Raw genomic sequence first — 24,460 nt, 5'->3', positions numbered from 1 at the left:
TTTTTTTTTTTTCCCACTTACCTCTTACATTCAGTCCATCACCAAGGTCTGCGATTTGCTTCCACTATTAATCTTGAACCCATTTAATTACCCCCATGTCTCTTGCTACCACCATAGTCCAAGCTTTCTCTAGACTCTTCTCCTATAATCTGCTTCCAGTGGGTTTTCCGTCTTCTGCTCTTCCCTCTCCACAGCCCATTCACTACATACTGGGCAGTTTATTTTAAAAATCAAACATCGTACCCCTTCCTCCCCGTTGAAATCCCTTTAGTGGCTTCTTGGTGTTTGCTTGGGGTTTGAATTCACCTCCTTATGAAGGCCTACAAGGCTCTGCATAGTCTGACTCCTGCCTCCCACCAAGCCCCCTATGCCATTCTCTCTCATTAACATCATTGCTACTGGCCCTCTAAGGCTACTAAGCCTTGTCCTGTTTTTGGACTTTGTACTTGCTATATTCTGCCTACAATGCTTTTTCTACACCTTTATACAGTTGGCTTTCCTTCCTCCTTCGAAGCTCTGTTACCTTTGCAGAAAGTTCTTCCCTGATCTCTCTCCAGCAAGGGGCCTCCCCAGTTACTCATCTCGTCACTCTGTTTTTGTCATAGCATTTATCACAATTTCTAATGATCTTGTTTCCCTATTTAATATCTGTTTGGAGCACAGGCATCTTGTCTGTGTTCTTTGCTACTGTATTCACAGTGCCTGGCATGTAGTAAATGCTCCATAAATATTTCTGAAAATGCCTGAATGGTGTGGTTCTCAACATTAAAGAATGAGGATAGTTTTGGGCCACACAGATCTTGACAATCCTTTGAGGCATCCAAGTAGAAATGTGTAGTGTACATTTGGAACTGGAGTGGTCTGAACCTGTTTTAAGGAGACAGAAATACTCAGCCAGCGCCTGGCTGTTTCAGATTGTCTCAGCAGAGATGTCAAACATGGGAGCAGAGAAGCCATACTGGATGTCCAACCCAGCTGAGCTGTCAAGTGATCCCATCCACAAGCACCATTTGTTTTGGCCGTGCAGCTTGTAGGATGTTAGGTCCCTGATGAGAAACTGAACTTGATACCCCTCCAGTGGAAGCTCAGAATCCTAACCAGGGGGTCACCAGGGAATTCCCAATCCACCACTATCATTTGAATGCAATCACAGAAGACCCCTGGGCCTCCCTGGTGGCTCAACAGTAAAGAATCTGTCTGAGATGCAGGAGACAAGGGTTCGATCCCTGGGGCGAGCAGGTCCCCTGGAGGAGGAAATGGCAACCTACTCCAGTATTCTTGCCTGGAGAATCTCATAGACAGAGGAGCCTGGCGGGCTATAGCCCATGGGGTCACAAGAGACACGACTGAGCACAAGCTGCTGCAGAAGACCCCAGGCAGGAGCTGTCAGTTGAGCCCAGTCAGCCCACAGACCTGTGAGAGAGATCTTAAGCTTAAGTCTTGAGGTAAATATAGTTTCCTAGAACTTTAGAATTTGGAACTCAAGACTCTCAGGCCTGGGAGTTGGTGGCAGATGACAACAGCCTGAGGGAAAGACCTCCTGCTGAAGTGGTGATTGCCCACGCCACCTCAATTCCTCGCCTCCCCTGGAGGTCCAGTTGTCCAGCTCTTCCTTAAATGCCATGACATATTCCAGTATCTTTCCAGTCAATTCCATTATTGGCCTCAGCCAACATTTTTTACCAGGTACATCCTAGCAGTCTATCTGCAGGTGAGAGATCTTGAGAAGCTCAGGTCTGCCATACTTAAAAGTCTGTTTGGCACATCAGTTCAGTTTAGTTCACTCAGTCGTGTCTGACTCTTTGCAACCCCATGAATCACAGCACGCCAGGCCTCGGAACGACAGCATGAATAAACTTCTAGGCATTTTTCTCAAAAATGCACCCATCAGGCCATTGCTTTTCTTCATGAAAGGTAGCCTCAAAAGAAAATTAATAGAGCTGGGTCCCAGAGAAAGCTGCTTTTATATTATATTACTAGTCAGCCCACACAGTGTAGCATGACCTGAACTAGAAAATAGTAAATAATTGGCTAAAACGGTGGCAGATTCAATCAAATACACCAAGGTGAAGACTCAGGAAAGCACCATCATTTCTGAAGTGGTAATGTAGTCATCTGTATTAACTTGCTTGAAGATGTTCTAAGACAATGTATCTTCAACGTTAACAGAAATAAGGTGAGATATAGGGGATGGGAGACCAAAAAATACGATTTTCACAGTCCCCAGAAATAAGGCTAAGCTGCCCTGCAGACTTCTGGCAGATGCCCAGTAGAGATGAAGATGAGAGCGTCCAGTCACCTTGGTATTAGCCATTAGGATTCTCCTTAGTTCTACCCTTACCAAGCAGCCACCTGATTGTGATTTAGTTTCATAAGAAGGTAAATGAATGAAATTGAGCCTAGAAATTAGTGCACCAAGTTAAAACTCATTTATAGGGACTTCCCTGGTAGTCCCAGTGGTTAAGACTCCACACTTCTAATGCAGGAGGCTTGGGCTCAACCCCTGGTCAGGGAACTAAGACAACACACGCTGCATGCCCCGCCTTAAAAAATTTATAAAATACCAAAATCACTGATTCGAGGTAGAAACTAATGACTTCCTCCATTTTTACCCTCCTTCCCTAAAGAGCCTTCCCATAACATGAAATCAACGACAGCATGTCTCCTTTCAGCTCCTACACATCTTTTCTGTACTTCTTATACAGTGATATAAAATCAGAGTGCCTTTCTATTCGTCATTAACCTGTACAATGCATACTCCTTCTAGAACTTTACCAATCTCTGGGCTCAGATTATCCATTTATGGTGCTAGCACCCAATACATTAACCATTTATCAAGGAGAAAGGAAATTGGTTGCATGGAGAATTTGGTCAGCACCAAATTTAGAATTAGAAGAAATTAGAATTTCTTCTTCTAACTGGTCACCCATTCAATCTATTCCCTATTCAATCACCAGTGGTCTTTCTAAAACAACCCTGATACACTCCCTTGCTTAACTTACCCTGACCCCAACCAAGCTTGGCTTAACATTCCATAAATGTTGCACAGATACTTCAGCCAATCGAAGCCTGACTTCAGATTGTGCTGTTGGTGCTCTCCAAGTGTCTTTTCCTTCACATCCCTATTCTCAACAATGTCAGTCTCCACTGCTGGACTGTTCCAGCTTGAGAGCAGTGTCAGGCTTGCTTTCTTCTGCCATCCAGAGCCTGGCACAGTAAGGCAGTGTTTTTACATTACCTTTACCGGCATCGGCAAGTCTAGTCAAAGGTACCTTCAAGGGTTGTCATACATCAAATATATTAAAGCTCATTATATGAGCTACTAAAAAAAGCTCTAGTTCATTTGGTTCACTAAGAGAATGCTAACTTTGCAAGTCATTTATATGAGCCTGCTACCCCAATTACTTACCAGATTTCTCAAACCATTTAATAATCGTTCTTTAATTTCCTCAGCATCCGTTTCTTCCTTCACACTCAGCGTCACTTCCATCAAACGTATCCGTAACACTCATGGCTGGCCTCCCCATCAGCACTGCTCCAGCTCTTTCCAGACTGTTTACTGCTCATGTGACCCCACCCCCACAAACTTTTTATTTTGTACTGGGATACAGCTGACTAGCAGTGTTGTTGAGTTTCAGGTGAACAGCAAAGGGACCAAGCCACATATATACATGTATCCAACCCACTCTGTTCCTTAGAGGCCACCCACCCGAAGGGAAAGCAATGTGAAAAAGCTGTGTAAACAAAGCACTATACAAATGTAAGTTGTTAGAGATTATAGTTTCTAGTGGCTGATAAAATATCACCAAAGAAAAGTGCTTCCATAAAAGTTTTATTTATCCCCACAACAACCCTGTGAGGTAGGGTGATCAGGGCATTTGAAGATGAGAAAACTAAATCTACATTACTTGTTCACGGCTATACTGCATAGTAAATATGTAGAAATTAAATCGAGTGTTTTAAATGTCCATGATTTATATCAATTCATGTGGAAAAAGGCAGAGAGAATACTAACTCCCCCCGACCTTAATGCCAAAAGGACACCGCCTTGAAAATCCCATTTCAAAAGATGAAAGTATATTTCATTGCTCATTTCTACAAAGATTTATAAAATAAAAAAATAGTGAAATATTTTACAGTTAATATATATAATGGTCTCATTCAGGGATATGTCCTTCAGCTGTGTATATGATCAACTACTTCAAGTGCTAGAAACGCAAACTCTTAAAAAGTATGAAAGACAATGATAATGAGCAGTAGCCTCAATCTTCTTTATTCCTCCAAGTATCCTGAATAAGTTCCGTGAAATCTGGTAAACTCCACCACAAAGAAATATCTGGTAAACTTTATTTTGTTGCCTACTCTCAAACCACTGTCACAGTGAGCAGTGATTGCCCAAATCTATTAGAATCATTTGGAGAGCTTTTAAAAAGCACGGACTTCTCAGGCCCCACTCTAGACTCAGACAATTCTGCAGAGGTGAAGGCCTCAGGAATCTGTATTTCGAAAGCTCCACGGAGTGACACAAAGGAGCAATCAGGTTCGGGAGCCACTGATGTATTTTAAAACACTGATATCAAAACCATAAAGTGAGTATAACCCTCTTGCTCTCAACTCTCCTTTTTAAAAATTCCTCAAAATGCATTACAACCCTCGAATTCTGCCTCTGGTCAAGTAATTTTAATTCAAGATACAGAGAAACATTTTATAAAAATGTATCCTAGTGAGTTGAGACGTGGATTCCAATTATAATTTACGTAGCATTTAGATATAACGTACCGAGTTCTGTGGTTCTTATTCTGAAATTTCAAATTCTATTTTATACAGGTTTCTAGTAGGCTTTTAACTCAGGGGAAGACATGAAAAATAATGACAATAATCAAGCACATAAGCACTGAAAAAAATATTATACTCAAAAACAGCTTCATGAGAGGAATAAGAAAGTGGATGAATGACAACCTAAGGCCTTTTGGCCCATACACTTTTGTTCCCAGTCCACTCTTCCCCTATAAGGGGAAATAAAATAAACATTCTTTCCTAGTTGCTTGGCATAGTTATTCGGTGGGTGACTATTAACACTAAGTTAATTTAGATACACAAGAGATTAAAAGAGACAACAAATAAATACCTAGGAAGACAGAGAGAATCCGGGTCAGAAAGCCCTAACTAGCTAACGATGCAGTACGTAACACCACCGTGTCAGTGCAGGTAAAGGAGGCGCCAGTGTCCTGTACATCTCAGCTTTGTGTGACTGACAGAAGACGTGCAAAAGATCTGGTCCTTATGAAGAAGTCTGTGCTTGCTGTAAAGATTTGTAGGAATAATGAAATGCGTTCTTCATTGATGAGATGAAGTCTCTGTTTTTCAGGGAAGTTGACTGAACAAAACAATGAAAAACAAACTTCTTTAGATGGTTAAATGAAAGAAATATCTAATTGAAAAAGTCATTGGCCAAAGATAACCTTTTTTAAAAAAAATGATTCTATGTTTAACCATCCCCCCCAAAACCCCCAAAACAAACAAACCAGGAAAACCAGAGAAATATAAAAAAACAATATACACATCCATTTTCACTAACAGTTACAAGAAAATAGCCATTTATAGAAGTTACAATGCTTTCAACAAATCCCCCTCCAAATTCTGGGAAATAAGATAAAGCCATTGGGTAAATAAATATACATACTAGCTAATATAAAACAATTTATGCTTTTAAATTGTTGTCAACTTTAAGACCCAAGGAGAAATACGGTGCTATAAATCTGATCAGGGCTACATATATTACATGGCGTTAAAAAACACAACTGATTAAAACATCCTAACAATAATACAAATATTTAAAAGAATGTCTTTAAAAGTCAGACATTTACCACTGGAAATATCACAATTATAGTATGTACTTCAGAGTTGTAATGTGTATATAGGTCACTTTTTCTGTGTCATTATCAGGTACCCATCTCTCCTGCATTTACTATGGTCAGTTTCTAAGAGTTCACGTTTCCTGTGTGAACTGAAGGGGCTGGGCACATCAATTCATAAACACCTCCATTTAACTAAACGGAAATGTTTAAGATAACATCTACCAACAGATAAAGGAAAGAAGGACTAATAAAACATGTTAAAGAGGAAGGAAGCTGGATAACAGTCTCTAACTTATTCTAAATTTTGTATTAATAACAAATTTAAAATTACTCAAATCAAATAATGAAAAAAATATATTAAATTGCTATCAAGAAATTTTCTCAGGCCATAGGAAATTTTCCCTTAGCTTATTTCTTTACAGAATCTTGTTAGGCTTGATTCATTTGTCAGTTGACTTAAAGGAACTCTCCAGCAGGGGATCAAAAGCAGCTTTACCAATAAAAGGTGGTTGAAGTAGTTTTTAAAGTGCCTGTCAGCACAATGCTTTATACAGGCGCTTCCATTTCCCCTCTAGTTCTGGGAAAGCCCATAGAGTATACGTACTTAATTGGTAAAGCTTTCAGCAATTATAATGTAAGCTGAAAGTTTAGATCTTATATAGGTTTTGCTGTTTGAACATAAAAAGGGAGCAAGGAGAAATGTAACCAGGTTCACAATTTTGAGCAAGAGCATATGTAAAGGTAACGTATGTACATTTTATTTCAAGAAAGACAGGAGACAAACAGCATAAAGATGCCCAGATGCCCTAAAGATAAATACATTTCAAAGATTCTTATTAAAATGAATCTGTATTGTTTTTTCCTGCAAGCAAAATACCTTTCTTTAAATTAAAAACAAACAAAAAAACCCCCAATATTCTGAATTGCAAAATTTTTTTTTTTTTTGCAGAAAATCTGCCATGATTATTTTTTTTAATGAATAAGGATTTTCCACAAAACAGGCTTGCTCTACATGCTAGATTTTTAAACAGTTCAGTGACACAATATGCTAACTACATACACAACAGATAATATAGTAAGAAAACACTCAACCTGATGAAAAGTTAAAATCTTCATTAATACACTGAAAATTGACATAACTCATGCCTTTAAAATCAAAAATACAAAAATTAAATGTTTTCCTAAAAAGATTTCCTTATTTTAAGGATTCATTTGAAAATGAAGCTGCATGTAATTTGTACAATAAGTTGTACAAGTAAACAGGTAATATACATAAAAAATTAAGTGACATACTCCTCAATTATCAGTTGTCCACCTTTAATTTCCAATACTGTACTTTCTTAACAAGCATACAAAATATCAAACTTCTCTTTAGAAAAAGTGCCGTTCTTTGACATCCTTTACACAAAAACAGTCTGAGCCTGTGGCATGTTAATGCAGTTGAGAGGCAAAGCATACTAACTTTTACAAATTCTACCTCCATAAAAAGCCTCCCGAAAAAGAGATTACACGCCACTATAAAAATATCAACCTCTTGTGGTAGCTGCATCAGAGAACCAAGGCTTGAAGACTATTTCCATATAGCATAGAAAACCACTATGAGAGCGTACTGACTGCACTGGTGGCCCGGGAGTCTACTGCACACAGGGTTATGCACAGCTGCTGCGAGGTACCAAGACTGTTACACGGAGCTTAAACTGATTGTGACCGAGAGCATAACAGAGGTACTACCAGCCCATGCAAAGTAACTAAAAATACTGAATCACTGTGCTGAACACTTCATTCCTGGAGAAAACCAAAGGCATCAGTAACCAAATCAAGCCCGACAGGTGGCCCAATCCATCCTCCTCAAAGACTGGTGAGCACAGTGAGGTCTGAGGTATACCTTTATCCATCACGTCTGTGTGCCACTGCAAGATAGTACCACTCGGAACACATGCCATCACAATGGTCTACATCTTTTGAATATTAAGTCATTCATATATTCTTATCTACCCAGTCTCTTGATTTTTGAAAAGATTTCACCTACAGTAGAATATTACAGAAACAAAATATAAATGCATGTTCTCTCTAAATGAAACTTACATGGACTAAAAGTAGAGGGTATTTTTAAACAAATATACAATATGCAGGCAGACAAAGCAGGAAAACGGCCATTCAAATGTATAATAAAAAACTAAAAATTTACTATTTCCAGAAAACTATGAAGCGCCTCAACTAAAAGGAATGCATAATGAAATTCTAATCTATTAATAATACAGGTCAAAAAATGTAAAAAGGTTATAAACCTTAACAGGAAAAATAAAACAACTTTTACTGGCCATTCCTGTTGAAATGAGAATTTTAAAGTAACAGAAAAGTGGCTACAAACCCACTTAGAGCACCAAACAGAGAGAAAATAAAAGTCCATTTTCATCTCTGTTATTATCATAAAATCCTGTGTGACTACAGGTCAAACTGCTGGTGGCAGAAACAGAATTCTTTATAAACTGCAGATGTCCTGTACATAAAAAAATTTCACTGGAGTTGCACTAGTTCTAAAGACGCTTCTGTTTTCGCCTACCTACTGTGTGTATTCAATCTGAGAGAAAGTCTCTTTCTGTAACCCTTGATTATTATTGGGCACCAAGATAAGAAAAGCAAGACGGGGTACAAAAATGCAAAATTTCAACAGTAATGGCAATGTTTTTGTCTTAGTCCAAAAGGGTCCTGCATCCTCTCCCCCTTCAGTGATCTGACAAGTCTTTGTACTTAATCGGGGGGCAGCAAGTCATGCAAGCGAAACCGGTCTCTGATGTGCGGTCGAACGTCTTCATTCTGTTGGAGACAGACATTTTAAAAGCCACGAAACTTAAAAGCCACGATGCTCACAGCATTATGAACATTCTGACTTTGCAGGGAAACTATGGCTATTTATTTCATAATTTACATCATTATTATTATTTTTGCCAAATACAAAGACACTACATAGAAGTAAACTTAAATTTAGACGCAAAAGAAAAGCTCGTCATTAATGCATCAATTTTGAAAGAACAGTGATGCAGGAAAAGATCAAACCAAAAGACAGACAAAGCATTTAGCCACTGAAGTCTACTTTACACAGTAGTTTTAAATTTAATCCATGGATATAGCAGAAAAAATTCCCAGAATAAAATTTCGGTACCATAAGCATCAAGTCTAGACCTGAACTCAAAACAGATTGAACACAGCCAGCTAGTGACTTGCCCCAGGAAGGTCGGTGAGATTAAACGATGCGTACCATTTTAAATACTGATAAACATAATTTATAAGGTATAATCTTTTTCAACTTCTGCCCTAATCTCTCACCATGTTTACTTAAAACATCAGTATTTCAATAGAGTTAAAGCAACAAAAAAACCTAACAAAAAGATAAATGAAAAGATATACTTACCAGTTCTACTAGCTTCTCCAGAAATGGGATCAATTTTAGCAGTTCATTGTCATTTTTATCCATAAACCAGCTTTCTATAGGGATTCCATTAGATAGCTAAAATGATAAATAAGGAATTAACTTTTCTTTTCATTTACAGTTTGCCTAAGTTGGAAAAGCTATAAAAAGAAATAACAGATTTTAGTAAATATTAATCCATTAAGTTCCTTTAAAAAAGGAATGCCATCAGAGTTTATGCCTGTCACAGTCTTTGGCATCTTAATAGTGCCAGACACAGATGTGAAGGAATAAACTGAAACCTAACTGGTTTTTCAGAGTAATTCTTAGTGTATATAAAATTTAACAAGAAATATTCATTAAAATAAGTTTTGCGTTAACATAACTAAAAACATTACTCATTAGAGAAATATTAGTCGATGCTAGGCATTTTGAATAAAGAAATACTGCCATTTTATTTATTTATTTTTGGAATACTGCCATTGTAAACAGAGAGAGGCATATGCACGACTGTGTCCTGATCACTGTTTTACTCCCACACAAGATAACCTGAAACGCAGCAGGGACACAACAAACCGACTCAATGGTATTCCGTTGAAATCTAAAAACAAAACTACAAACCGTATTTGTTTTATAGTAAATATTCTCTAGGATATCATATCTTTTAATATTTACACAGAACACTGTGTTTAAGATGGAGGGTAACTGAAATTATTTTATTTACAAACCAATTCTTAAAAACATTTAAAATGCAAGGAAATGAAAAGCAGTGACCTGAACTGAACGTATTTCAATGCCATATGCCATCTTCCCCCCTTGTATTTATTCTCTTTTATGTTTATTATGGACACTTTGAAACACAGAAGTTGAGGGCGAGTCTTGTTTCATCTATACCCAACCCCTTTCCACATCCCAATTCTGCACTGATTTATTCTGACGAAAATCTCAGTCGTATCTCATGAACATAATAATTAATGTAAAATCCATCTGGCAAAGATGGCCCGTCTCTCTCTCTACGTATGTATCTATCTGTTTATGCCGCGCTGCATGGCCTATGAGAGCCTAGCTCCCTGACCAGGGGTGGAACCCAGGCCCTCAGCAGTGAAAGTGCCAAATCCTCAACACTGGATGCCACAGACTCAACGAGAGTTGAATTTATATGTCTAAGAAACACTGACAAAGGGTACAAATATACTGACAAAATAGTCTAAGATTTCAAAAGGTCAAATTACACAGACCAGAAGAACACGGTGTAATTCTCAAATTATTTACAATTAAAATTACTGATTTAACAACGGCTAAGAATGCTATTGGGGCTTCCCCAGTGGCCCAGTGGTGAAGAGTCTGCCTGCAACGCAGGAGACATGGGTTCAAACCCTGGGCTGGGAACATCCCCTGGAGGAGGAAATGGCAACCCGCTCCATTATTCCTGCCTAGAAAATCCCATGGACAGAGGAGCCTGGTGGGCTACAGTCCATAGGGTTGCAAAAGAGACACGATTTAGCAACTAAACAACAACAAGAAGGATGCTATCAAATGGTATGTATCTTACAGCCCCTTCTTAGGGTTTTACTATTTCAAATCTACATGTATGTTGTACTTCATTTAAAAGAAAACTTTCCACAAGGAATATACTAATTTGGCACTTCTAATTCTAAGACGACACTCAACAGGGAAACCGCGCCAGTGAGCCCGCCGCCCGCCACACTGTCTGGGCCTTCGTCCTTCGTCGGAGTTTGCTTAGCAGCCTTCTTCCTACCTGATATGCAAAGGCCTGCGGTGAGTTGTCAATTATTATAGTTTTTGAAAGATCTCTTCCAAGGATATTTAAGTCCTTTATATAGTTTCCTTGTACACAAACACAATGTTCACGGAAAAGCCGGTGCCTAAACATAAAAGTAAAAACAAGTTAACTAAAAGATAAAGTATCTGTAAAAAGCACAACACATACTGAAACATATACAATGCACACACCACAGGCTTTACAATTAAGCCTTGTCATTTTCTCTCACAAAGGAAATTCAATTACAAGTGTGGGCCTAGGCTTCGGGCTACGGTCTTATAAAAACTCTCAGCAATTATTGAAACCTTACAACCAAGTATTACCATGTCTTAAAGAACTTTGGTTTATCCCAAAATTTTATATTAAATGATAAAGAGGGATGAAAAACTCTGTAAATTGTTTTTGTAATTTATTTACCCAGGAGAGCTCAGTTCAGATGCAGCATCTGGTTGTCATCGAGGTCCTGCTTTTTAACCAATTTTCCAGATGGTTGACTGAGGCACAAGGAGGTCAAGTGACTTGCCCAAGGTCACACAGTAAGTCAGCGGTTAGCCCCGCCATGGGACCCAGGGTCCTCCCGGCTCCCAGTCCTTTGCTCTAACCAGAAGACCACACCGCCTCCCTAGCGCTGCACATGCCAGAATGGAAAACATGAGAAGGGATGCTTCTGTGTTGGCATTAAAAAAAAAGTTTTCAGTTTCTCTTATAGATTTTGAGGAAAGGTGCAGAGGCCAAAACATTCCATCATTTCAACTTTTCCCAAACACCCGTGCTTTAACTGTGTGCGTGATTTGGAAAAACAAGGATTGAATGAAAGGATGAATTCAGATTTAAGTGTAACAAAATTGATCTTTCACCAGTGAAAACTGAAAAAGTTATATCATTTTAAAACGAAAGCTATTAAGTTTTGTAATATTTATATACTTGTAATATTTATATAATCTCTAGCACTCAAAATATATTAGTTTCTGAATATTACTAATAACTGGTACAGATTATCCTGAAACACACTACTTGCATACATTAATAATTTGGTAGTTTGGCTTCCTTGTGTCTTAATCCCACTATACAATTTTTAAGGAGCTAGGACTTACGCATTCATAATATTTTTAATTCTCAGATTTTAAGAAAGCAGCATTTTCTACCAACAAAATCTGTCATAGGTCTAAGAACAACCAGTAACTGGTATTTTAATCGGTGCCAATGGTAATGGAAAAGAGGAAGAATCTTAAAACCAGACAAAACATAATACTATAAACAGTTTTTTCTAATGATTATCTACGTCTGAAAGGTTTAAAGACAGTCCTACTTTGAAAATATAAGGCTAGACAAAAGAATTTAAGTCCTGGTTGGACCTAAATAAGATCCTACATTTTATCTGTATAAACATCCAGATAAGAGGAAATTGAAGGCAGGTACAGTGGGTACCTCCAAGTCACACTGATAACTTCTCCAATAGCAGCAATTCACCAGACACAGGGGACAGCTAGCTGAGTATATATATGGAGACTAATGGTTATTTTAATTATAAACTCCTCCCAGTTAGCAGGAATCTGAGGGTTGCTGCTGCTAAGTTGCCTCAGTCGTGTCCGACTCTGGGCGACCTCACAGACGGCAGCCCACCAGGCTCCCCCGTCCCTGGGATTCCCCAGGCAAGAACATTGGAGTGGGTTGCCATTTCCTTCTCCAATGCATGAAAGTGAAAAGTGAAAGTGAAGTCGCCCAGTCGTGTCCAACTCTTAGCGACCCCACGGACTGCAGCCCACCAGGCTCCTCCGTCCATGGGATTTTCCAGGCAAGAGTACTGGAGTGGGGTGCCATTGCCTTCTCCAATCTGAGGGTTAGTAGCTAGTATTTGCAATTTTAAAAAGAAATTACTTTTGCTAGTCATCGAATTAGCATTCAGACTCACGGGACTTTCTGAATCGACTTTGTCACCAACACAGGTGGCACCCTATAGCACTCTCAGTGCATTCAATACACAGTTCAAGAAGCTTTTCCTGTTTTAAGTTTTTCAAAATACAACTCGATGAAACAAATTTAAACTCCCAAAGGCGTAGGTTCTATAAAACTAGTTTAAAAGAAGGCTTTTAACTTGTAACATCACAACTGCATGACTGTGATTTGTCCTCTAGTAAAATGAAAGCTCCACAAGAGAAGGGCTATGCTGCTCACTGTTCCTGGAGCACTGGAGGTGCTAAATGGAAATCTTCAGGAGTGAGGTCATCAGAGCAAAATCACTTGTATGCTTTTATTATCAGGTAAAATGAGCATAAATTATAATATACTTCTATGAAAATAAAATACCATTTTCTTTTGTGTGTCTGAAGCTTGTTTATATGGAAGATAAAATGGAAACTGACTAAACGACAAATTTTGATACTTTAAATTTTTTTTTAAAAAAAGAGGGAAAAGTCTCCTAAATGTGGGCATTAGGAAAAGCCTTTCACTATAGTTGAAACCACTCAATAATAAAGGTACTACTGACAGTAGAAATTAAGTTTAGGATTTTCCACTCTAAGACAATATGTGAGGAAATATTCAAGAAAATGAACACCCAGCTACCAAAGCTTTCAGGAGGCTTTTCCTGCATCTCTCATTCAGCTCTTGATCAAAACTCAAAGATTAACTCCTATACTTCAGAGGATGCAGCAAGACTGAGGAGTCTTGGTATCTCACTTCAGTTGACAGAAGTAATGAAACTAATTTTCAAATTGTGTTAAATTACTGAAAACACGCCCACCTAACCAGTAATACACTGCATCTGCTGGCTTAGGACACACACACAAGGAACTGAGTCCAGATCAGAATCACCTGAGTGACTAAACCAACTGCAATTTCCAATTAGACTCAAGTAACATTTTCTTTCCATGGAAGATAAATTTGCTCTTGAAAAAAAACCAAGAGTTTAATTTGATCTTTTTTGTTAAAATTAACTTTCATTTCTATGTCATTAAAAAGATGACATAACATGCATTATCTCAGAGGCATTAAGTGAAAACATCATGCACAGTGAAAAATTCCACATACCCTCAGTTTCCCCCCAATCCCAAAGTGAGGATACATATGTACAAGTGAATAAACACATTTGATCTTTGTATCCATTAAAGAACGTCTGTCTGGAGTTTAATTAGGAACTCTTAAAGAGTTTGGGGGCTTAAAAGAAAAAAAATCACTTATTTTCACCATTTAACACAACAAATCTCTATAAATGCAGCCAACTAAAAATGGCCATCAAAATTAAATAGAATCATAGTAATTTCATAGTTCAGTGTGACAGACATTTCCACTATTTCTTAATTAAATTTACCTGACCAGTTGCTTTTTAGGGTCTAGTATGTTCAGTAACTTGTCTGCATACACCTTCTTAGAAGCAGTAAAAAGAATGATCTACAAATTCAGGGGAAAAGAAGTAATCATTATACATGATCTAAATGGGTACTGTATTGAATAAAATAAAAATACTTAAATAATTAACTTAAGTATGTTTACCTCATACATCTGAGACATTCGTTCCAGGAACTCCCTGAAGAATGGTCTTAATCTCACGTAAACCTGAAAAAAACACAAAGATGGGCTTCAGAAAATAAAAATACGAAACAGAAAAAACTTATTTATAAGGTATGCTCTAACTTTGAATACAATTTAAAAGTTCATATGAATAAAAAAATTTACTAAGTACCACTTGACCAAATATATTTCGTATACCAAAACAATCTTTTGGTAGGATAATAGTAATTGCTGGTGATCATTTCACTTTTTCATACTCAAATAGCAGCATATAATAGACCTTCATGGAATGTAATTTTAATGAACAGTTAAACTAAGAATGGCAGTTTGCCCTCTGAGACTCTGATCCACCAATCAGCTCCATCTTCCAGCCAGGGAGCATCCATCCAATTATGAGGCAGGCTGTGTGTCCACCTCTAGCTGACCTGTCTCAATGACCTTCCTCAATGATCACTCAGAATTTCTTCTCACTTGCTTAAGAATACCTTTATTTTCAATTTCTATTAAGGTAAATAATGTTTAAGAAGGAGATGTCTGGATTGGTGGGTTTAACTAACAAGAATGTTTCAGAAATCAAGCTTGTTCTACACTTACTGATTCAGATGTGGTATCTAAATTAGCACTACTGGGCTACTTGAGATTGAAAATATAATAATCAAACACACCAGTTATCAAAACCAACTGACAATATCAGGACAGACTACAGTAACCAAAGAACTGACTCTAAATATATTATTGTCTTACTTCTGTCTGTCTTTCTGCCTATATTTAACGCAGCTCTTGTAATATACTCAAGAAGCACAGAAATATGTCATGAACAAGCACTAAAAACTGATTTACAAAAGACTTTAACTCCTTTAAATTATATTTATTTTGTGACAAAAAGTTTTTACAAAGAAAAGTTTGTACTTCACTCAAAGGTGATTGTTAAAGTAAAAAAAGCACGAAAGACAAACACACCCTCGCGCCAGATTCCCTGGGCGCAGTGGCTGTGGTGGCAACACGGTCAAAACTTAGGCTTCACTGCATTTAACTGTGTCATCAGTACACATCTCAACAAAAATGACCTTATGATAAAAATCTAGTTCTGGGAATGTTTCAGAGCAGAACAGGGAAATCAGGCAAAGGACTTTAGAGGGAAGGGACTATGTACTAACAGTCTTTGTAATTTCTAAAGCCCAAACAGTGTAAGAGAAAGCCAAATATATAGTAAATATGTGATAAAAAATCTGTCAAATAAATTTAATAATAAACAGACTTAGGCTAATAAAACTGCCTTAAGCAATATAAACAAAACTGAGAAGGACAGGCAAGACCACACACTACAGGACAGCTACACAACTACAGACTCGAAGGCCAACCATTGAATCTCCTTAAGAACCGATCACTGTGGAAGACAAATCCCAAACAACTATTAATGTTAATAATATCAACCTATTCCCACTTACAGGCTAGAATAATAAGTCAAAGTGTGTGTCAGTCACTCAGTCGTGTCTGACCCTTGTGACCCATGGACTGTAGCCCACCAGCCTCCTCTGTCCGTGGGATTCTCCAGGCAAGAATACTGGAGTGGGTTGCCATTCCCTTCTCCAGGGGATCTTCCTGACCCAGAGACTGAACTCATGTCTACTGCACTGCAGGCAGATTCTTATATTCTTTATATTCTTCTGCAGTCTGAGTTACCAGGGGAGCCCAGCATAATCAAGATTTACTCATTTCTAATCCTGTTACAAGGCAGCTGATCTCAGTAGCTTTGACTAATCAAAAATGAAGTCAGTCACGCACTCCCACCACTAGCAAATAAAAAAATCATTAGTATCCAATCCCTATCCTTTAGGATGAGATACAAAAATTGTAACTAGATTTGCACTTCTAATAAATTTTAACATTTGCATCCTAAAATATTTGGTATAGTTGGGTAGTTTTCAACACACTTTATTTGATAATCCAAGTAACTGACAGATTCAGATATATTACTACCTTAACTGACAAAATCAATTTTTATTCATTATGGAACACTTCAAAATATATTTGTAATGGTTAAGGGAAAAACTATCAATTCAGTCGATACTTTTTTTCAGTCAACCTTATCTCATGGAAGATGATAAACCATGAACCATCAGAGACCTCTGTTTGCTGCTAAGAAGCAGTTAAATGCATTTAACAACCAAAAATACTTCATTTCTGCGTGCTTCACTATGATTCTACGACGCTGACTATGCTGAGAAATGTAACACACATCTTAGAATCTGACATTACTTTCAAAATGTGCCTGTTTACTGGGGATGAAGGCAGCGCTGAGATGGGGGAACAGAGCACAAGAGTGTTTTCTTAGCACGAGAATAGAAACTGTTCACTGTAGATGTTCCTACTCTCAGAGCAGACTCACTATTTGAAACACAGGAAGGTGTTTCCGGATTAAAAGACATAAGCAGAAACAGACAGTTAGGGAAAAGGTGCTGAAAGGAACACAGCAGCAGCGAGCAGGAATGGGATGGGACCACGCGAGGCTCTGTCACTTGTGAAAAGGCAAACATCTCAGGGAGAAAAATAGAAACAGAGTCACAAGGCCAGCAGGACCTAAGTCATTCGGATGGATATACTGAAGCAGAAATATACAGAAGTCAAGAAGCACTAAGCACTGTCCAGCAGGAGAGCAGAAGAGCTGTACGGGATGCACAATCAACAGACTACACCCTCTACTGTGTTAGGTCAGAGACACAACCATACAGATACACGGACACGCCTCTGAAGGCTTCAGAATCGATTCCACAGATGCCCTTTTCTTCTCCTAACCGTCTCCTAACAAAGATTCCCGTCCCGAGTTACTTACTTCCTATTTTCTACATTCTTCCACTACTTAGTATTTCAGAAATCATCCTCCTTTACACTTGCAACTCTTCAAAGTCATTTAGTCACCCAAATGTAAGACTAGGCCGTAAGTTTCATTTCAGGCTGGTGTATATATGCTCCTTTAACTATACAGCAATTATTCTAGGTACAGAACAAATAGTTTTAATCACTAAACCAAATATATTTTGAAAAAGTCAAAGTCTTATGCATAATGCTATAATAATGAACAATTATGGTATAAGAACAGCAGACACAAAGACATGTCTGAAATAAGACTGCCCACTACCCAGAGATGTCCATGCCATGAAATGTTTATCATACAGAACTTTTGTACATTTCTTACTCATGACTCAATTTATTTTGGAACTGGAAGTTTGTACCTCTTAATTCCCCTCACTTATTTCATTATATGTTCACGCTGTAAACTTTTACAACAAAATCTACTAGAATAGTATCTGTAAAAATAACGATAACTAATCTTGTGTGATATATTGTGAACTGATTTTACCAAAACTTAGATGATATCTGACAGTCAGCCTATACTTTCTTTAGTACTAAGACAAGAGAATGTTCTGTAACTGTGCATACAAGATGCTGCTGCTGCTGCTGCTGCTGTGTCGGTTCAGTCGTGTCTGACTGTGCGACCCCAGAGACGGCAGCCCACCAGGCTCCCCCTTCCCTGGGATTCTCCAGGCAAGAACACTGGAGAGGGTTGCCATTTCCTTCTCCAATGCAGGAAAGTGAAAAGTGAAAGTGAAGTTGCTCAGTCATGACCCCATGGACTGCAGCCCACCAGGCTCCTCCGTCCATGGGATTTTCCAGGCAAGAGTACTGGAGTGGGGTGCCACTGCCTTCTCTGAAGATGATGCTAATAGGTTATAAATGGTTAACAGAAATAGATTTAATAAAAAGTCATTAAAATAGCTATCCAGTCACAAATTGACTATATTTTGTGAAAGTCTATCTAAACTCAAATTTATGTCTAAGTGTGCAATGTCAGTTATATATACTGATTTCTGTAACTAAACTATTATCTTAGTTATCTAGGTGACTTTATGAGCATGACCAAAACAAGCAAGGGGACACCCAACAATCTCAATTTGCAGGCAAAACTGGAAAAAAAATTCTTACATGTAGATCTTTTTAGGAAAAATACTTCTAGTTTTAAGCACAGATAATATGACCCTAATATATTTTGAAAAAAAGTATCTTTTAATATTTTTTCCATGAAATCCTTTGAACTTATTGCTACGCTGTTGCAGGAAGGAAAAGAAAAGATCAAATTCGGTGGTATTCACCCACTTAAGAGTATGGCACCTTTAAATAAAAAGATGATTGGTGGATGCTACTTATTTAAACAACAGAAAACCAAGAACACTGAAGAAGGTCGAGTTCAGCACACATACACCAATATATACCACAGGGATATAAGAGGCTCTGCCAATTTTTTAAAACCTTCTGTACACCTCAGTTTCTTCATCTATAAAATCGGTATAATAACAGTACCTACATAAGGTTACTGTAGTAAATAAGTTAATACATATAAAGCACCTAGAACACTACCAGCACATCAAGACCCTCAATAGGAATTATTACTATCCATGTGATTATTTAAGTTATCAGCCATAAGGAGAACACCTGGAAAGAGCAGGATTTTATGGGGGCAGGACTGGGCAACCACACTCAAAGAGAAAGCTCTATCTTCACTTGTAGAAGAAGTAAAGTAAGTCAACGGATTACTAATTATTTAACTTGGTTAACATTGTCTTTGCATCAATACCAGATCATAGAGACAAAACCCAAATCTTTCCCATAGAAAGAGGGTTGCTCAGATACACCCTGTGGAGGAGGCCTCAACTTCATAATCCATAGGTGATTTAAAAGTCATCTTTTGCTTCACACAGTTTCAATAAAAGGCAGACTGCTGCTGGGGATAGTATCTGCAGGTGGATCAATCTGAGAATGAATAGGTAAATACTGAAACATCATAACCAACACAAATGAAACTCTCAAACTAAAACCTTCTGTAAAATCTTACACTGTATTAAACAGAAATAAATTTGAAAAGATAGTTTCTTATGGAGTCCAAACGGGATAAAATGTTTCATGTATTCATACAGAAGGTATATTAAAAATTAGCAATGAAGCATACTTTTCAAGTCATGGCCATTTACACACACACACACACACACACACACACACACAAGTCATGGCCATTTACATACACACACACACACAATTTTTCAATTTGAGTATGTATGTACACATATGTGTGTATGTATATATATATATATAAGGTTTAATGTGTTTCTTAAAATCAAGTTTACTGACTTTAAAAGCAAAAAAAAAAACAAAACCCAAAAGCCCACAAAGCCTTCAAAACCAAATTCTAAATTCTTAAGTCTCCAATTTAATATGTTTAATAGTCAACTGTCACCTCTCCTAAAGCTGCAAAATATTTTCAGCTACTGAACAAGAATTTTCTGTGTATTTTTAAATGAACTACTTCTAATTTTAAGATACATTTATAAAGAATACAAAAGCCATGATGAAAAAATTAGTACCAATGACTGACTATACTTACTAATAAGGATGGAAAAATTATTTTAAATGCTGACTTACAACTCATTATCAAAAATATTATTCCCTATCAGATATAAAATATTACTTTCATCCTCAATACTGTGTCCATGGCCCCGGATGTTTTAAGGAACAAGTATACATACTACTTTTAGATAATAAAATTATGCTTTATGAATGTCAAAACAAAATGCCTCCTGTTTAGTATCAATTTAAGTCAGAGCATGAGGGGAGGAAAAGTTTGATTAAGTATCTACTAACAGAACTCTTCATTTAAATAATTGCTTTTTTTCTTCATCAAGCAAAAATGCTGACTTTTCTAGGAAAGATTGCAGAAAAGAGATAGATGCCACCGACCTTCTATTTTTCTGTAGTATAAAATATTTGAAATCCTTACAAAAATTATCCTAGGCTGTAAGCCTCCCAGAAAACAAACTACAATAAAGAGGAAGAGGCTGAGCTTTGCTAAACATGGGGTTTCCCACCCACCTTTCCCCCCAACGCTTCCCATAAAAGCAACCTCTACTATTAAAACAAAGCATACTTTAGCAAGTAGCTCCCTATAGGATCCTATCTCTCCTTGAGTGCTTACCACAATCTGATTTCTGGACAGCTGACCCAAAGTTTGTTGATTTTACTGATCTTCAGAAAGCCACTGACTGGCTAAAGTCTTATTGGTGAACAGAGTCAAAAATCAGATGCCCCTGCCATACTTTACAGAATGAGGAGTTGGACAACACAGTTACGTTTGGTGGCACTGTGGTGAAACATATGAGGCATCTTCTTTTTGTCTTCAATTAGCCACGTTTGGGCTGGGTAGCTCTATTACATCTTCAAAAAACTGAGCTCCAGTTCTTGATGGAGACAGAGGAAGGTCATTGAGGAGGTGGTTCAGCTCAAGAGCTAAGTGAAAAATCTGTCTTTTGATTCAGTCCTGCTTGTGGATAGAAGTCATCTTCTGGATGGAAGAGGGGGTGAGATGACCTAGAGTCTTGAATTGGTGGATCTGCAGGAACAGAAACTAAATACAGTGGAGACCTCTTAACTGAGTAACACCACGAGACGGATTTCCTGACAATGTGTCAATATAAGCTAAATATAAAAATGAAAACATGTGCATTGGAACTGATCATGCACTTGGTTTTCCAGATAGCAAATGCATTTGTACCATTCTACGAATAAATATGTTTTCCAGTATCTAACTGTAAAACAATTCATGGAAAAACTATCAATTAAGGGAAAAGAAAAAGTACATTCAAACAAAAAAATCTATCAACTTTGCCTTAGTGAATGCCACACCCTCATTTTAAACACTCAGTTACTCTTTCAAATGACTTTTTCACAAACTATAATCTGTCTAATCTATATAGTGTCAGTGGTAACATATATCAAAATTTTCATTTGAGTTGGATCTTTTAGGTTTATCCCCTAGAGAAGTGGGAATTCAAATACACTCCAGGTACTAAATTGAGGCTTGAATAATCTATCTCTTCATTATTCTAAGTCTTGCATTAACTAAGCTGATCCCTACTTATCAATCAAAAGAAGCAAGGCAATCTTTAAACACTGAGTAGTGACCACCTTAAACTTTCCCTCAAACTTTCACCTGCAAAACCCTTAGAAAGCCTGTCATCAGGGTATAGTGGATCTAATTCTAAATCTCTCTATATATTAACAAGAATTTTGATGAACATCTGATTACTTACTTCCATTTAGAATTTGAATATATAAATTTACTGCATATACTCTCATAATTATTAGACCAAGAGTCAGCAAACTATGGCCTTTGAGCCAAATCCAGATCATCACTTATTTTTGTTAAGTAAAGTTTTACTGGAATGCAGTCAGGCTTATTCATCATGCGCTATCTATGACTACCTTCATGCTACAATGGCAGAAAAAGTAGTTGTAACACAGACTGCAAAACCTAAAATAACAACAACTGGCCCTTTATAGGAAAAAGTTTGCCAACTCCTGATACAGACAATTATTAAAACATACAGAAGACAAATTACATTTTAAATTGTTCTGAAAGAGAACAGCAAACAGAATTAAAATTAGATACAGTTCTACCTCAACAAACTTACCATAAAAAGAAAGCAAAAGTAACAGAAGTCCCAAGAGGACACTTTATCTGGCTTTGATTCAGATGAAGAATTCTGATCCTATCTTAACATTACCATTTTATTTTAAAGCATATATATGTAACTGCTATGGAACTGACATATCCAAGAGTATACAGATAAATGCCATTAAACTGTTCCCTTAAAAATGGTTAATTTTATGTTGTGAATTTAAATCTCAACCAATTATATTTTAAGAGTATATACAGTCTTTTACAGATGTCTCCCTTTAAGCGGGCCACATTACACTGCAGTTGTTAAACATGTAAGTTCCATCTTACCTAATACTGTGGTTTCTCCAAAATCTCTTAGATCATCCCAGACCCTTGTGTATATGTCTTCTTTGCCAGTAGATGGAGACAACACCACTGAAAGTTTAAAAGACATCATTCCCTGTTTAAAGGGAGCTTGCTGGTCTGAAAACTGGGGGAACCCTAACCCAAGATTTCCACAAAGTTATTTTTAAAAAGTAGACAGAATGGCTATGCCAACACCAGAAACCTAATATAACTATGGACATCCTCAACAACTTACTGAAAGGGAACTAAATTCTGTACATGATGTAGTAACTAAATCATATTAAAATGCAGTCATCTCTGTAACTTAGATTCAAACTTCCTGCTCATTTTTCCTGACTTAGGCTAGACCATTTAGTTTTCCTGTTTCAGAAAGCAGAACTCAGATATATAAGAAGGAGTTCTTTGAATTCCACAGAGGTAGATGCAGTACATATGAAGATTATTTTTAAAGTATTATATGCACTGCTAAAAGCCTTTTATTCAAAATAAGACAACTATCCGGATCCACATAAAATAATAAGGATTTTACATAGAAGAGAACTAAAGAAGAAATGGTGAAAGCAGTAAGAAAAAAATTCAACTTTATGGTCACACTGAAAAGAAATCCTCGTGAAAGAAAAATCAAACTTATCCACTCTCCAAGTTTTTTATTTCACTACTAAAAATTATGCAAACAGACAAACCAACTGTAAGAAATAAATTTCAAATCTGGAAAGCTTAAGAAATCACATCAAAATAATTTGTATTTTTCAGTAATAGCTTTCTTTTCCAAACTCAAAGATTGAAAGCCATTGTTTTTAAGGGCAATTTTGAACATAAAAACAAGGTTATCAAGCTAAAAACAGAGAACATAATGCTATACTACTTATATTTGCCACAAGATTCCTGTCTTTGAAGTACACTAAACAAGAACAACCTATTTGGCAGAAAATGTCTTAAGAAAAAGATTTACCTTAAATAACATCCAGTTATTAAAAATCTTAAAATTCCTTATTTTTATGTATACTTTGTTCATCCTCTGATCATATATCAGAACTAAAATCAGTTTACATAAAAGGGAAATAAATACAATCCAGGTATTACCATACCTACAATTCCTCTCTAGGTTAAACTAGAACTGACAATAACCGCTTAAATAAATCCTCTTATGACTAACTGTAAAGTAGATCCTGAACCACAAACTAACTCTAAAATCTTATGATTCCTAAGATCTAATAACTATCACGTGCCAAGAACTCTACAACAATATCCCGCCTATTAAGAGCACATAAGCAACCGTAAGCACCTCCTCACCGCTCCTTGTAAACGTGCTGTGACTTCACTCAGTTAGCCCTTGGGTGGGCTTCTATCTGACAGACAACAAGGTTCTGGACCCTCTGCCAACCTTTCAAAAACTGGGATACAAGGCAATGCTGGTAACAACGCCCAGGACAGAAAGGTGCTTTGTAGTTTTCAAAATGTATTCACACATATTAATTCAAATTTTATGATAGGAAAATCTCTAACAAAGTAAGAACTATGGTCAACAGGTAATTCGCAGTGATATTTGTAACTGATATTTGTACTCTGCACTGTTTCCTGTCCATCGACACAAATGAGGGAGATACACTCTAATTTTTTAAAGTAAAAGCAGAGTAACTAGGAGTAACTGGAAGAGTGTCCTGGAATTCCAAATTAAAATAAACTAGATTTACTACACTGCAACCTACAGACCACATTACTACAAAAGGCAATAAAAATGACCAACAAGGAAGCTTTCTTCATATGAACTGCGTTTTGGAAAAACAACAATAATGCCAGATGTTAACCTTGCACAGTTCCTGGAGCCCTAAGGTGTCAGTGTTCCTGCCTCCACCTGCTGGCAAACAGGTTATGAAACTAGTAGAAATCAACGGGGTAGAAAAAGTTCACGTTTTTCTGGTAACAATGTTTAAATGTAGTCCTTTAGCACCATGCTACCTTGTGTTACTAAATCATTAAAATAGAGATGAAATCCATTGGGAATAAAGACCTTAAACTTTAGCAAAAAAAAAAAAAAAAAAAAA

General features: G+C 37.1%; 1 protein-coding gene across 3 annotated transcripts in view; it reads right to left on the bottom strand.

Moving 5' to 3' along the window:
• Positions 1-3,816: 3,816 nt before the first annotated feature.
• Positions 3,817-24,460, bottom strand: part of CTDSPL2 (CTD (carboxy-terminal domain, RNA polymerase II, polypeptide A) small phosphatase like 2) — a 75,746-nt gene continuing 55,102 nt past the window's right edge. For all 3 annotated transcript variants that reach the window (XM_010845188.1, XM_010845186.1, XM_010845187.1), the window contains exons 9-13: positions 14,543-14,605; positions 14,361-14,440; positions 11,027-11,153; positions 9,271-9,366; positions 3,817-8,675 (exon numbers count right to left, since the gene is read on the bottom strand). In XM_010845188.1, coding sequence (XP_010843490.1) covers positions 8,610-8,675; positions 9,271-9,366; positions 11,027-11,153; positions 14,361-14,440; positions 14,543-14,605 — 432 coding nt within the window. In that variant the 3' untranslated portion in view covers positions 3,817-8,609. The remainder of the gene's footprint in view (positions 8,676-9,270; positions 9,367-11,026; positions 11,154-14,360; positions 14,441-14,542; positions 14,606-24,460) is intronic.

The sequence above is a fragment of the Bison bison genome, unplaced genomic scaffold, assembly GCF_000754665.1.
Source record: "Bison bison bison isolate TAMUID 2011002044 unplaced genomic scaffold, Bison_UMD1.0 scf7180017864213, whole genome shotgun sequence".
Classification (NCBI taxonomy): domain Eukaryota; kingdom Metazoa; phylum Chordata; class Mammalia; order Artiodactyla; family Bovidae; genus Bison; species Bison bison.
Note: the sequence above shows the minus strand (reverse complement) of the source record. Positions and strands in the feature narration are given on the sequence as shown.